The sequence below is a fragment of the Phodopus roborovskii genome, unplaced genomic scaffold, assembly GCF_943737965.1.
Source record: "Phodopus roborovskii unplaced genomic scaffold, PHOROB, whole genome shotgun sequence".
Taxonomy (NCBI): domain Eukaryota; kingdom Metazoa; phylum Chordata; class Mammalia; order Rodentia; family Cricetidae; genus Phodopus; species Phodopus roborovskii.
The window spans coordinates 19,568,472-19,584,883 of NW_026125281.1; the positions used below are offsets into that span (position 1 = coordinate 19,568,472).

General features: G+C 35.1%; 1 protein-coding gene across 1 annotated transcript in view; it reads right to left on the minus strand.

Annotated features, from left to right (window-relative positions):
• Sntg1 (syntrophin gamma 1) overlaps nucleotides 1–16,412 on the minus strand; it is a 250,178-nt gene that overhangs the window by 18,807 nt on the left and 214,959 nt on the right. The window contains exon 16 of the mRNA XM_051197950.1: nucleotides 14,697–14,789. Coding sequence (XP_051053907.1) covers nucleotides 14,697–14,789 — 93 coding nt within the window. The remainder of the gene's footprint in view (nucleotides 1–14,696; nucleotides 14,790–16,412) is intronic.

Sequence of the window (16,412 nt, forward strand, 5' to 3'; positions counted from 1 at the left end):
AATAAGATTAGTAAAAGTTTCAACCGTACAACTAAGAATACATAACTATGAGTGATGAAATATTTCTTTATAACTAATCACATATGTAAGTATGTAATCAATATTGTTTACTTAGTTCTCTTTAGTTGAAATTCTAATCTACTGTGGAGCAAGGGAAACACTCCTACATTGTTGGTGGGAGTGAAATCTTGTACAGCCACTAGAGAAATCAGCGCAACAGTTCCACAGAAAGATGTGAATCAGTCTACCACAAGATCCACCTACACCACTCTTGGCCATATACCCAAAGCATATGTCATTTTGCCACAAGGACACTTGCTCAATCATTTTATTGCTGCTTTATTCATAATAGCCAGAAATTGTAAATAACTTAAATGTCCCCCCAAGAAGAATGGATAAAAAAATGTGGTGCATTTAATAAATGGGTATTACTCAACTCTTTAATAACATGGCTTCATGAAAATTGTGGGCAAATAGATGGAATTAGGCAAAATTATTGTGAGATTATAACAACAGCTTGTCAAGAGATATTAATATGTCAATATAATATCAAAGGGAAGGCTACAGAGCCCCACCCTGTGCCAATATTATGTGCAAAAAATTGGAAATAATTAATGTATAACTTCTGCAATCCATAATTTGCCCTTATATGGATGATATCTTATTAGTAGATTCATAGGTAGATTCTTTAGAAAAAAATGTTTGAAGAAGTAAAGAAAAATTTGCCTCACTTGGTATTAAAAATTGCTCCTGAAAAAATACAAAGAGGAGATTTTATTAATTATTTAGAATATAAAATGTCTATGAAAAATTAGACCCCCCAAATATACAAATCAGGAGAGATCAATTACAAACTCTTAACGACAATCACAGATTCCTAGGAGAGATTTCCTATTGATAACTCAATATTGGAATAAACTCTGATGAACTGAGTAATTTTATCAGTACCTTAGATGATGGGGACAAGAACAAAGAGTGTCTAAGAGAATTATCAGTTGACACTAAAAGAGAATTGCTTTCTATGGGGGGTGAACTACAGAATTCAAATGTGGATCATGCAAAAACAAAAGTTTAACTGCATTCTTGGCAATCCCCTACAATGACTTTAATGCAGGAGGAAGATATAATATTAGAACATATACTTCTACCTATATAATCAGATTAGAAATTAATGATATATTTAAAAGTTTTCTCATCTAATTTTTATTTATTTATTTATTTATATCTATATTTATTTATTTGTTTGTTTGATTGTATTTTTTCAAGACAGGGTTTCTTTGTATTGTTTGGGAGCCTGTTCTGGAACTAGCTCTGTAGACAAGGCTCCAGGCTGGCCTTGAACTAACAGAGATTCACCTGCCTCTGCCTCCCAAGTGCTGGGACTAAAGGTGTGTGCCACCAATGCCCGGCTTCTGACCTGATTTTCAAAAGAAAAATAAGACTTTGTCAACTGGCAGGAATAGTCCCAGCAGAAAGTCTAGTACATTTAACTAGTGAGGAAATTTATTCTTTCAGTAATTGGGGGTGGGGGAGATTAACAGTAGTTATCCCCAAAGTGAGAGAATTAAATTTATAAAAAGAACCATTGGGTCCTTCCACACACTGTATGGAGAACACCAGTCTCCGAAGTCCCTACATTCTGTATTGATGTAAAAAAATCAGGAAAGGCAGGATATAAATCAGGAAATTTTAGTAAAGTGGCTCAAAAACCTTATCATTCTGTACAAAAGAATTGCATGGGATACTTATGGTGTTAATGGATCATAAAGAACTTGTCCATTTAGTTACTGCCTCTCAATATACAGAGTTCTTTTTACATATTGAAACTGACAAAAAAGATTTAACTTATTTATACAATTACAGTAAATAATCATGGATAAAACACACACACACACACACACACACACACACACACACACACACACACCACACCACACCACAACAAATCCTTCTAGCATAAGGTAATGATGAAATTGATAAGTTCTTAACAGGTAGTATACTGGAGATCTCAGAATTTCATTTAAAAAATGCTAATAGCCTAGGTTAAAAAAGGATTGTTTCCCATCATTTGGCAACAAGCCAAGGAAATCATAAAAAAGTCCTACCTGTTCCTTCTAAAACTTTCTAAAACTGCATTACCCACAGGAAGTAACCCCAAATGTATTCAGAGAGATTGCATTGGCAAATGTATGTGTTTCATTTTGCAGATTTTGGAAATTTAAAATATGTACACCATACAATATTTACATTTTTGAGATGGCATTGGACAATTGATTTGATTTCTGAATAGGCTGATTCTGTAATTTCACACCTATTGGAAATCATGACCATCATGGGAATACCTGTACAAATTAAGACTGATGAAAAACCATCTTTCAGCTGGAGGCAGCACACACCTTGTCCTGGTTTAAGGGGACATTAGGGTCCAGACCATGAGACCACAAGTCCCTTTTCCCAGGTCTACATGAATGAGGCTCTTCTTGTAAAGGGGTCAAGGCCATTCTGGCGAAACCCACAGAAACATCTGACCTGAGTAAATGGGAGGTCATCAACCCCAAACTGATAGCTGGGGAACCAGCATATGGCTGAACCAGGCCCCCTGGACATGGGTGTCAGTTTGGGGACTTGTGCAGTCTATGGGGCTCCTGGCGGTGGTACCAGTATCTATCCCTAGGACACAAATGGGCTTTGTGAGCCCATTCCCTATGGAGGGATACTCTCTCAGCCTAGATACATGGGGAAGGGCCTAGGTCCTACCACAAATGATATGACAGGCTTTGATGACACCCCCCATGGGAGGCCTTCCCTCCCCGAGGAATGGGTGTTGTGTGGGATGGGGAGTTGGTGGGGGGATGGAATGATGGTAGGGAGAGGAAACTGGGATTGGTATGTAAAATAAGATTGTTTTTAATTTAAATAAAATTAATTAAGAAAAAAAGAAAATCATCTTTATTGAAGTAATGCAGACCCAAAAAGGCAAATAAGCCATATAGTCACCCACACATGTATATTATACATAAAATAACTAATAAGTTATTTAATTATAATAGATTATAAGAGTTATAATCTGATGATACAAGAACTCCCTGGTTTTTTTTTAATTTTATCCTGCCAGGCCCCACTGCCCTCTTTTCAGCCCCAAAATAAATACACAAAAACTTATATTAATTATTAAACTGTTGGACAATTGTCTAGGGCTTCTTACTGACTAGATCTGTCTTAATTATTAACCTATAACTACTAATCTACGTATTTCTACATGGCCTTATCTTACTGAGAAAGTCTGGCAAGTCCTATCCTCCCAGTCCCTCCACGCCCTTCCATTTCTCTCTGCCTACCTTTTCTAGAATTCTCTTCATCTCCTAGTCACACCTACCTTCCTGCCTCTATTGGCCAAGTGTTTTAGTCACCAACCAATAAGAGAACCATATATACAGACAGACATCCCCCATCATCTCCAATTTTCTGTCTAAAAAGGTTTTTAACTTTAACAGTAAAATTATATATAACAAAATAGTTATCAGGTAAGAACTATAGTTGACAATATTTAGTCCATTAACATTTGGAAAAATTTAAAGAAAATATTCTATCATCTATCCTATCTTTGTGATAGGACAGATGTTTTATATGTAACTTACCCTTTATCATAACTAACGAAAATTGTAACTATTTGTCTTCAACTCCATCAAAGACCACAGAAGGGCAATATATAAACTCTAGAATTGATATAGACATATTGCTGCCTGGACAGTCACCCGATGTTCTTCTGTAATGTTGGTGCAGGGGTCTTAGCCCAACCACAGAAGGTTGAGCTGAGTCCAAGGAAAAGTAAGTATGCTGCTCGCCTGTTTCCCAGACTCCCAGAATCCTGGAGACAATCAGACACAGCAGGGAGTCTAGTCAAGCAGGAACTCATTTACTGTCCAATAAAAAACATCTTATCTTTTAAAGGAAAAAGAAAAACCAAAACTGTAGAATGGGAAAACAGCCAGCCAATGGTTTTAAAGGTCAGCCTATCATGCACATAGGTGCCCTATGCTTTACTAGTGAACAGGAGCTATTAATGCAGTGACCTCATCTGGTTTGATCCAGGCAACCAATCATCTTGATTTTATAAGCAACTCAGGATTCACTCATTTGACTTCCCCTCAGCACCATCTTCGACTGGCTTGTGTGCCCTACAGTCGGGACATCCATCTTCAGCCTACAGGCCTAGAGAGTTTGGCAGACTTCTCAGCAAAGCAGGATATTTAAAACTGTCTGTGTTGGCAGTTTGTCAGTCATTTTCCTCTGTGTCCTGCAGAATGTCTGACAGACTCTTTCATGAAGCAGGAACCCTGAAGGGACTGTCCCAGGGTTTTGTCAAGTTCAGCAGTCACTTTCCTGTGGGTCCTGCATGTCCAGTTTGTACAGCATGCAGTCGAGAAGTCCAGGCAAGAGCAGTTTCCTGACCAAACGGCTAGTCTCACCACATTGAAACCAACTGCATATCGAGTTTCTTCGATGCCCATCTCCCTTTCTGATGCAATTGGTGTTGCCAGGAGCAGTCGTGTCTTACTGTCTTAAATGCCATATTCTATAGCTCTTTAAAAGGCTTGCAGAATATCCATCCATCTCAAGTATCTCTCTATATCTAGAACTTAACTAACTATAAGTTTTGACTATTATCAGTGATTATAATCTGTATTTAATTATCATACATTTTAAATGAGCTATATAAACACAATACCTAAACACAAGGAGAAATATGCATATAATCATCGACCTTACATTTGTTTCAATAAATCAAAGTCCACACCAAGGTTAAGTATACAATTCTATATAATCCCTCTTTTTTCCTTTAAAAGGAATTCGGCTGTGATCATTACCATTTATAATCAACCCCAATGAAATGAAAACAAACATTTATATAAACTATTTGGGAATTTGATTGTCATTCCCTCCAAACTGCTTCTTGCTGTTAATACCATGGGGATCTTGAGAAAACCCAGAAACCAGCCTAGATCCTGGCTGTCTTAGTAGGAGGCTGCATTGTCTCAGCTGTTTTAGATGTTTGATCACCTGGAATGCTGTTTCAGGAGGTCTTGCTTAATCAAACCATCTTAGTCTGGAAGGAATCCTTAGCTTTTTATTTTCTGTGGAAACAAAATCAGAATCTCTTTTCCAAAGTATCATATTCTTAGACATACAATTTGAAGTCAAAGCATTTTTAAAATACATAGGTTGTGTTAATCCAGCAGATTTATAGTAAAATGTCCAGGAGCAACTATTGATCTTTCCTCAGCAATCAAACAATTGAAAGACAACACAATAGCATATAGTATCCAGACTCTCTGTGTACTTTCCATTTTTATGTGGCTTTTTAAATACTTTATTTTACTTTGAATTTTTCATTTGTGTTCTTTTGCCTGTCCTATAACTCACTCTCTACATCAGGTTGGCCTTGAAATCACAGAGATCTGCTTGCCTCTACCTCCCAAGTGCTGGGGTTAAAGGCGTGTGCCACCACACCCAGACACTCTATTTCTTTTTAAACCACTTTATCTTTTCTCTTTACTCTCCTAATCCTATGTATATTTTTAAACACACTGTGAAAGCCTTTAGATGTTTTTCTTCATTTGAATCTGTCATTACTATATATCTTTATTTTTCTTGCCATGAGTCTTTTATCTGCTCAACAGCTTTGCTAGCATTAAAGAAGGTGTTTTAGCTGCTGGCTTTCCAATATGGCAGGGGTACATTTACCGCCAGCACTCAGAGCTATGCTCACTGCCTTGGTCCATGCCATCATCAAGCAGCACACTGCCAGATTGGAGATATGGTCACTGCTGCTGCCAGGCACTCGGAAGCACCATTCAATTGATGGTAGGGCCTCTTAAAAGAACTGTGTGGTGTTTGGTGCTTATGACGAGTCAGAAAGCCTATTTTAGAGGAGCTGAGCCTCTGCTTATCTCTAGCAGACAGAGCCCACCAAGAAGCAGTGTTTGACTTTGCTCTTTTGTTTAGAATCCCTTTTAAATTTTTTTGTCAGGTTTTACATGGAAAATCTCGACCTGTGTATCAGTGCCATTTTGTTTCTAGAGTTTTCTGGTCCTATCAGGTCCTAGTTCCTGTCCCCTTTCTCAGCCCTTGGGCTTTTTTAAACTCTTATTCCAGTTCTCTGTCCCTCCATCTCTACCTCCCTCTGATGACCCTCCCCCCCAAACACCCTCCCATCCCATTCACCCTCCCCCACTCCACAGGGAGGGTGGTGCCTTCCAGGAGGGGTCAACAAAATCTGTCAAGTCATTTGGAGTATTGATCTAGGCCCTCCATCCTGCCTCTAGGTTAAGGGACTATCCCTTCATGGGCGATGTGCTCCCAAAAGAAAGAAAGAAAGGAAGAAAGAAAGGAAAAAAAAAAAAAACAATTCCATGCATATAACTGTTAATTAATTTTATTTCTTTAATAATAAATAAATAAAACCATTGGGCGAATGGCTAGGGCTTCTTATTGGCTAGCCCTGTCTTAATTATTAACCCATAATTACTATTCTACGTATTTCTACATGGCCTATCTTACTTGAGGACACCTAATGCATACTATCCTCCATGACATCTCCTTGTTGTCTCTCTCTGCCTACCTTGCCAAGAGTTCTCCTTGCCTCCTAGTCCTGCCTATCTTCCTGCCTCTATTGGTGAAAAAGTGTTTTATCCACCAACCAATAGGGGAAACATATATATGGAAGGATATCTCCCATCACACAAGTGGTTAGACATCCAGGAAGGGAAATGGATAGAAGAAGAGGACACAGCTCTCTGTGGGATGTGAAAATACAAATTCAACTGGGATTGGAGGTGGAACATTAGTGGAAAAATCATATGTAATGTGGGAGGGTCAGAGAATATGAGAAAATGGATAGAGAGAATTAGAATTGAGGGTCATTAGAAGAAAGCAATTGTAAGGACTTTGTTTGCTTGTTTGTTTGTTTGTTTTAATACTAGCTAGACAGAGCCCCAACTGGCCATCCCTTGTCTATTGCCAAAAAAAAAAAAAAAAAAAAAAAAAAAAAAAAAAATAGGTTGCTCTTCACAAACTGACTGCAAGCCTCAATTGATGAAGACAATACCCATACAACTGATAACACATGGAGAATTAGAACTGGTCCCTACATAGAACATTCACCCATGTTTTTATTTCTTTGGTATTGTGGTAGAAGGAGTATGCAAGCTACAATGTGGCCTTCTAGAAAGATGGTTTTAAAGACATAAAGGGAATATCACAAGGAAGAAAATATTTGATAATTACTTATCAGTAGAATTGATATAGAAAAATGGCCACTATATTAAAATAAATCTACTGAATCAGTACAATCCCCATCAAACTTTCAATACAATTCTTCACAGATCATGAAAGGATAATGATAAGCGTCATATGGTAACATGAAAAAAAAAAAAAGGTCATGGAAAGATGAAACAGCAGTGAACAATAAAATAATGGCAGGATGTATTACTGCCTCACCAAATCCAGTAGATTCTCTGTGACAAGTTCTGCAGAATGAAGCAATAACTTCAAAAGAAGGAGGTCTCCTGGAACTGGTTGTGGATCTCTTTTGCTTAAGAAAAATATTGAGCTGTGGTTCTTGTGGCAATGTCTTCTATTCTTTTTCATATTTACAAAATATTCCTAAACGCCTACCCTGACATTTTAAGTGAGAGATATAGATGGAAACCACCCTTTGAGATGGGGTCACCAGCTCCTCTTTGGGAAAGCCAATGCTTTCCACATCCTTGACATAAGTACAAATAGTATTATGATTAAAAGTTTCCCAACAATAAAATTTCATATGGCTCTATGTGTGTCATCATGAGTGGGCTTAAGTGTGTGGTAAAAAAGCTTTTAATAAGAAAGACTTAAAACAGCTCAATATTTCAAAGACTCACAATAACTAGGTGATAGATATTAAACAACAACTGTACATAAAATTTTATTAATCTAATCTAGGAAATATGCAGTTAACCTTGGGTGAGTGTGTTTTGGTTAACCTTGGATGATTCTGTGCTCTTTACTGTGCCAAGTGACAATGATATCATCTGTTCTATTGGGTTTTCCTTCACTAAACAACATCCTCTGAGAAATATCTGTTTCATTCTGTATAAAAAGCCTTGCTTGAGTGCTGCAAAAATACACTCAGATTCAAACTGCCTCTGTGTTTGTTTCTGTTTGTCACCGCTGAATCCTTACCCACCGAGTCTTCATGGACCCTCATCCTAGGGACTGACTGGGGTACTATGTGGCAGCTGGCACCCTCAATGTAGAGCTTGAAGTAGGTAAACTTTCTCCCCCTTTCTCTCCTTTTTCCAAAAAAAAAAAATACTTTTTTTTTTTTTGGAAGGACAGGACCTTGCCAGAGTGCTGTAGACTCCCCAGTAAAGAGACATTGAGTTAAGACGGTGTGAAGGTAAATACCGTGGGGCATTCACAGTCCAAAAACAGAGGCATGCTTCTGGCAGTATTGAGTCGTATGCTAGAAAGTAGAGGTGTTAAACCTCAAAGAAGAATTTGGCAGCATTTTATGATTTTGTATTGAATGTCAGTCCATGATCCCCAGAGGAGGAGGCCTATCTTTAAAAGAAGCATTAGGCAGGATGCTTCCTCTTTCTGAGGGCTCAAACATGTTATTCAAACAACTCACATGAAAAAATGTCAATACTCCATTCCAGGAACTACCTAGACCAATCAGAAAAACAGGGATTGTGCAATATTACATCAAAGCACGTATATATGCCTCAACACCAATGGTCTAGGTTATGGCCTATGCTGCAGGTATGCAAGGGAGCAAATACAACATTTCTGTCCCTATGTTTAGAACTTAAAAGGAGGAAGAAATAAAAGAAATTGATGCTTTTCTTGTGGACAACAAGGACACATGAGCCATGACTGTAAAAAGAAGAGCAGATTAAAAAAAATTACAAATAAGAAAAATCAACGTCCGGGACTGAGTTCCCAGTGTAAGAAGGGGAAGCATTGGGGGAATGAGTATACGTTGAAATTTCACAAGGATGGAACCCTTCTGAAAGAAGAGGAGACAAAAAATGGGATGAGGGGCATGCCCTGTGCCCTGGAATTTTGTAAAAAGGGCAAAATAGGGAGATGGAGGAAAGCAAAAATGAATTGAATCCTCTGGACCCTGAGTTTAACATCTTAAGCTTACCCAGAGAAACCCCAGGACGTGCAGGATTGGAAACTGAAGTAGACAAAGATTATTTACTTTCTCTTTATGGGAGACTACAATTAGCAGGTACAGGACTGAAAGGGGCCACTAACACCTGGCACCTTTGGTCTTACAATAGGAAGAAATTTAAATTATTAGAAAAAATTGAAGTACTTCCTGGAGTGATTGATTCAGACTTCCAGGGAGAAAAATTATGATTAGGCCATTAAAAGACAATACAACTACATAAAATCCAATGGGTAGCTCAGATAATACTACTCCCTTATACACAGCTCCTCAATCCAATATTAAAACAGAGGGGATGAAGGTTTTGGCTTCACAGAAGTGGTAGCTTGGATTCAGGAAATTACTGGACAAAGAGCTCTTATTTATTCATTTAATATACGAACTGTTGCAATATTGGTTTTTAAATTATTAAAACACTCATATTTAAATAAAATTAATGATTCCAATATAATCTAAAATACAATGAAAATATTTTGGTCTAGTATTCTTTGTAAAAAAGTATATCAAATCCTAAAAGAAGTTATTTGGAAATTCAAATGATAAAGGTGTGAAGTACAAGAAATATAAAAAATAGTTATTATTTTTAGCAAAGATTGTATTGTTTTTACATGATGTCATATGTGCTTTGAATTATCAATGTGTATCTTGATTTTCATATTACTCCATTTTGTAATCATATGAAAAAATTCCTGAATTTTATGATTGTATCTGAGTAATATTCACATAAACTTTCAATTAATACATCCCTTTGAGTGTTTAGTTTAGGTCAGATTTAAAGTACTTGAGCTTTAGAAAAGAATTATCCGATGAATTGTTTCAGTAAATGCATACGGTTTTGCATCTGTTTTTACAATAAATACATTTTCTTCATTTTCTTCAAAGCAAAAGCAGATGACTTATCTGAAAAGTAACATTAAAATGTCCAACAAGGTAGTAACTTATCTTTTTTTGTGTGTGAGATATATGTTACAGGGTTAAGTTGTTAACAGGAAGATGGTAACTTAATATGTGGACTATCATAGCCACATAGTATCATAATTTTATACAAGTACTGTCATAGCTGAGTGGCTCCATGTGTAAGGTAAAGTTCCAAGAAACATCATCTTTCATACTGTATAGATTGAAGCTTTCCTTCTAGTTACCAGGTCTGAAATAAGCACTCAGAGGCTTAATATTAATTACAATTGTTTGGTCAATGGTCAATTACTGACTAGCTCTCACAATTAAATTAATCCATATTTACTAACTCAGTAACGTCCTGGCATCTCACACCTGCAGTGGCTATATGGCATTTCCCTGACACTGCTTTTTTTTCTCCATAACTCTGCTATCTATATTCTGCCTTACCACTGATCAAATCAGCTTAATTATCAACCAATAAAAGCAACACATATTCACAACATAAAGAAGAATATTCCACATCAATATTTAATTTTTTATTTCCAGATTCATAACAACTTTTTCAATGTAAAATAATTTTTAAAAATATAGAATGAGTACCATAAAGAGTAATATTACAGAATTTATGTTGTAATTATAGAAACATGCTTTCAAAAAGTCCAACACAATGATGTACTCTTTCAGGCTGAGTGCTCATAACCTTTATTTTGAGTACAGTTTGTATTCTCTCTAATTTTCTAGTTTTCTACCTAGACATGCCATTATAATTTTCTCTGGTTTTATTTTATTTTTGAATCATTTCCATATTTTTTTGAAAATTTTATATGTGAATACAGAATTTATGTCAAATTTTCTGTCCTTTCCCTCCTCATGCCTCCCAACTTCTACTCAAATTCACACACACACACACACACACACACACACACACACAAACACACACACACACTCACACACATACTCACACACACTCACACACACACCCTCACACACACACACACACTCACACACATACTCACACACACACTCACACACACACCCTCACACACACACACACTCTCTCTCTCTCACACACACACACACACAGATACATATGCACAAACATACATTGGTATTTTTTCCATTCACATTGAAATACCAACTGGTATTGTCATTATGTTGGTCTTATTTAAATAACCATAGTTTTGAGATTTCTTGAGATAGTTACACTGTCATTGATAGAAGTCCTATTATTCTGGCTGTTAATTCTTTCTCCCTGGGATGTTCTTTGAGCCTTAAGGGTTTTATCATACACCAACCATTTGGGGAATCACATTTTTACCTATTCTCTGCATTTTGACCAGGTAAGATAGTTTGTCTTGGCCTTTACCTACTACAAAAAGAATTTTCTTTGTTGAAGAGTGAGGGATATATTATTTCAGGTATAAGGATAATTATTTAGAGTACTGTTAGAAACACTACTGATTTCAGAAAATGGCACTAGTATGTTTGTATTTAGGGTATTTGACCTCACCACCTTGAATAGTAGTCTAGTTTTACATTATCAGGGATGGATCCCTCCACTCCCCACTTAAGCAGACCTTAATCCAATCAGACAGATTTGGTTATTAATATTATACTCTTTCTTAATATTCACTACTAAATGTTTCCTTTCAGGGTTGATATTGCAGTTTGTAGACTTTTTAGCTCAGAAGGACTATTAATCGTTTTATTCTCTTGGAAATTTTAAGTGCTAAGAGAGTGTCTGCTCCAGGTGTAGGGTTACATGTCAGCTCCATCTTGGTTTCTAACTGAAGTATGTCATGCCCCAAACAAATTCTACTTTATAAGATGCAAGTTCCATGAATTAGTGGCACTACACATGACATGTATTTTACAGAGTCTCAAAAATAATGTTTATATTTTATATCTGAGGAAAATTAATAATGGAGAGAGGAAGAATGTAGGATTATGAGCTTAGCTTTTAACAACAAAACTAATTCCTACCAATATTATTAATTTTACATGGTTATTACTTCAAAACATATGAGTCAATCATGATCTTAAATATATAATATTAACATATTATAGGTTATTTTTGGCTACAGGATATCTCTCATCAAAAAATGGCTTAAGTGGCCTGTATTAGCCACTTTTTTGTGTGTATTTTATTTCAAGTTTGATGTACTAGCATCAAAAATAATGAATGCCTAATAGACTAAAGCAATGCTTGACAGCAAATGGTCCCAAGGAATATCAATAACAAATAACACTGACTTGAACTTTTAACCAGGCTGAAGAGTGAAGACTTCTGTTTTATTCATTAGCTTGGATATTTATGCTTCATACATATATTTACTCTATTTGCTACTGGCTATAAAATGCTCCTGTGCTTTAGGAAAGAGGGGGTGGTAAGTCTTGGGGCTAGGTTCTTGCATGTTCTGGGTAATAACTGGGGTTCAGTTATCCACTGTTAGATACAGAGACAAAATACTTTTAATTTTTTTTCATTCAAAAAAATGTTTGAATTACATTCAGTATCAGTGATAAAAAAATAAATATATACCCACCAATGTTCTTTGTACCCCAGTCAGAGCAGCCTTCTGTAGTATAAGTGAAATATTGCTCAATATGTACTACATCCTGACTGACCTAAAAGCTTCCTCTATGAGGACTAAATTTCAAAGTTCCAAAAGATTCTATACAGGTTTTCAAGAGTGGAAAACAACCAATATTTCCAGCTATGACAATCATCAACCACATTGACTAGCATTGCAAATATCCCTAAGGAGATAACAGTAACACTCACATATTAGTAGTAACCTACATCTATCTAATTGGACCAAAGACCCACTCAACATTAGGTAAACGATGTCTTGTATTAGAAACTTGGCCAACTACTCAATGCTGGTGAATTCATGGACCTTAGATGAGAACACACTACTTACTCTTTACTAGACCAATTTAATCCTTGCTCATTTTGACACTAACAAATAAGTGTATCTCTCAGTCCTCATCAATGAAACTTCTGCACACATCAGGCAGAGGCCATTACAGAAAAGAATGACTGAATAAAATGTTGAGGACTCCAACATCTACAAAGCAACTCTACACTCAGGAAACACCATGAAAGTACAAGTGTGAAGAATGTTAGAACCAGAGAGTCAGAAAGTTTGCTTTGAGTTTGTGTCTCTTAGAAATGAAAAAGAAGCTACACACATAACAATCTCAAGAAAATAGTTGCCTAAACAAGATCAGAGTACACCAATAAACATGCTAATATAAAAGGGAAATCTCATGTAGCTCCACCCATATATAAATATGGTACTGGCAATTAAAGACTTCCTCAGGGATGAGTACCCTAAATCATTATCCAGTGCCAAGTAATTGACCCTGAAAACATACATACACAAGCAAACTATACAGACTCAGCAGGGTATATTAATATATGTATTAACTTATGTATGTACATGCATGTTTATGTGTAAAACAGTAACAATTAAAGAAAAATAGACCATGAATTTGAGAGGAAATGGGGGATTAAGTATGGGTAGGGTGAGAAGAGAAAGAATGCAAATGACCTAATAATATTTAATTAAACACTGAAGGGCACTTATTGCTCTGGCCAAAAACCAAAACCATATAAACAAAATCCAGTTTTGTTCCCAGAATCCATATTACATCCAACAATTGTTCACAATTTGAATTCTAGGGGATCTGATATCCTCTTCTCTCCATGAGTACTGCATACATGTGGGATATAGTCATACATGTAGACAAAATGTACAAACACACAAAATAAGTATTTTAATTCTAAAAAGTAATTGATAGAAAGAGTAACCACTAATAAGTAAAAATGTTCTTTGAATAGGGAAAGTTCCCTACGTGGATTTGGTGATGGTTACACCTTTTTGTAATTATGTTGAAAACTACTAACCTGTAGCATAGGAGTGAAGAATATAGTATGTACAGTAAATTTTAATGAGGGTGTTACTTTTCATAACAGCAGCAACATGCAAGTGATCATATTTGTCAAATATATCCTAGATAGTAAAACAAGACTGAGAACAGACTATTGGCTGTATTCACACATATTAAATAAACACAAACTTTCCCATTTTAAAAAGACTGTTTTTAAATCAGTTGCATTTATTGCTAAATTTCTTCCTGGAACATAAATTTCATTTTAATTTGTTTTCCCCAAACAAATTTTGAATTTTAATAAAAAATGGCTAATGTAAATAATATACTGAATATATATATATATATATATATATATATATATATCTCACTCTGTCCACACACACACACACACACACACACACACACACACATATATATATATATGTAAAGGTATATGGGTAGATTAAAGGTAGTGAGAGGGATAGATACGTAGGTAGATAGATTATGGATAATATGCGAATAAATCATAGATAATAGTTAACAGATCAATGGTAGATGATAAAAATTGTATTTTGGATTTAAGATCTTAATTCAGCATACAATTATTTTGAATTCAGCAAGGATTTCAAAGGCTTTTCATTCATCCTGGATTGATAGTATTGCCAACCTATTTCCCATGCCACCTGGTGCATATTACCTTTGTTGCCGCATCATAGCAGATGAAGCCAGTGCTGAAGTCAATTGTGAGGCCCATTAGGTGACTCTCTAGCACACATGCATAGGTCTTGCACTGAATAAAACAGAGAGTACTGTTAGTTTCTTGTGATTGATATAATCTTACTATCAAACGGAATATAACATTACCTCTCTGCATGAATTGTTAGTATCTGCCTTAGTGATGTTCAGTGGTAGAATACATTCCTAAGAGGAGTATGGCCCTGGATTTGGTCCCCTGGATTTTAATTTTACTTGTAAATAATATTGGAAGATAAATATTGACCCTAAAATATAAAAGCAACTTAAACAAAATATGAAATAATTTAGACCTTATGTACAACACGACACATTTTTATATCTTCTTTTCTAGTTTTACTTAAATTTGATTTCAGTCTTTATTACTGTATTAGGTGAACTGTAATCATAATTCACATATCAGAGAGCTATGAAAAAAATCCAATGCTTATATTGTTTTTGTTTTATTGTATTTATACAAAACATATTGCTTATCACAAATGACTATAATTATGAGTAAACATACAGAATTACTTTTATCAGAAGGATCATATACATATCAATAAAGCCTAATTGGCATTAAAAACTTACAAAAATGACAAATGTTTATTTGGAGTTAAAATAGATTAGAAGACAAACTTAATGGATATAAAAAGTTTGTGCTTGGGTACAATTGTATTTGCTTAATACACAGACATCTTAAATAGGTATATTCAGTCATTAGTAATTCATTTAAACTAATATCAACATTAAGGATTGTTTAAGTCTACATTGTTTACTTTTTTATTTAGACTTAATTGTATGCTACTTCCCCTGGAAGATTCCAGGTGGAATTCCATGCCTTATAATGCATTAGAATTTTCTCATCAAGTTCAACATTAAATTACATTGCCAGTAATCATTAAATAGAAACAAATGAATTGTATAAGTTGAGATCCACTCTAATTTTATTCTATACCTTAAAATGTCAATAAATATAATGAATGCACTTAATACATTTAAAGAAGAAAATGCTTGTTTATTGTTTAATTGATATAGTTATGTAATGAAAAGTTATTTAATAATGAAAAAAGTGATAACCAAAAATATTCTGTTATGGAAGACCCAACATAAATCACTTGACAAGATTGTTGCATAATTACATTATACAGAATCTAAACATAAATAAATAAATAAATAAATAAATGTATTGGTAGGTAGAAAACATTATTTTGTAGTCCTTGTAATGCAAGTATATTTCAAAAGAAAAACACTTTAACTGATGACTTCTTCAATAGCATTAGTCAAGATATTAGTATTCTTCCTTTCTACCTATTCTTCATTGGCTCATATTTTACTATTTATTGTATTTTGTTGTGTTGAGACAGGATCTTATATAGCAGAGGATGACACTCAACTTTTTTTACTGGTCTTTACCTCCCAATTGCTGGGATTATAGGCATGTACTGCCAGTCCATATCATTAATTTTGACCAACTTTAAGAAAACTGAGTTATTCATTCTATAAAAATTAAACAATATTTTTCTGCCAGTAGATTTACATTCTCAAACGCAAAAACAAAAATCCAATCCTTTCAACTAATTGTGCCTATTCCTAGTGTAGTTAAAAGAGAAATATAAAATATGAGTCAATTCAAGAGCTAAATGTAATCCACATATTTTCCTTTCATTTCAGTTATGTT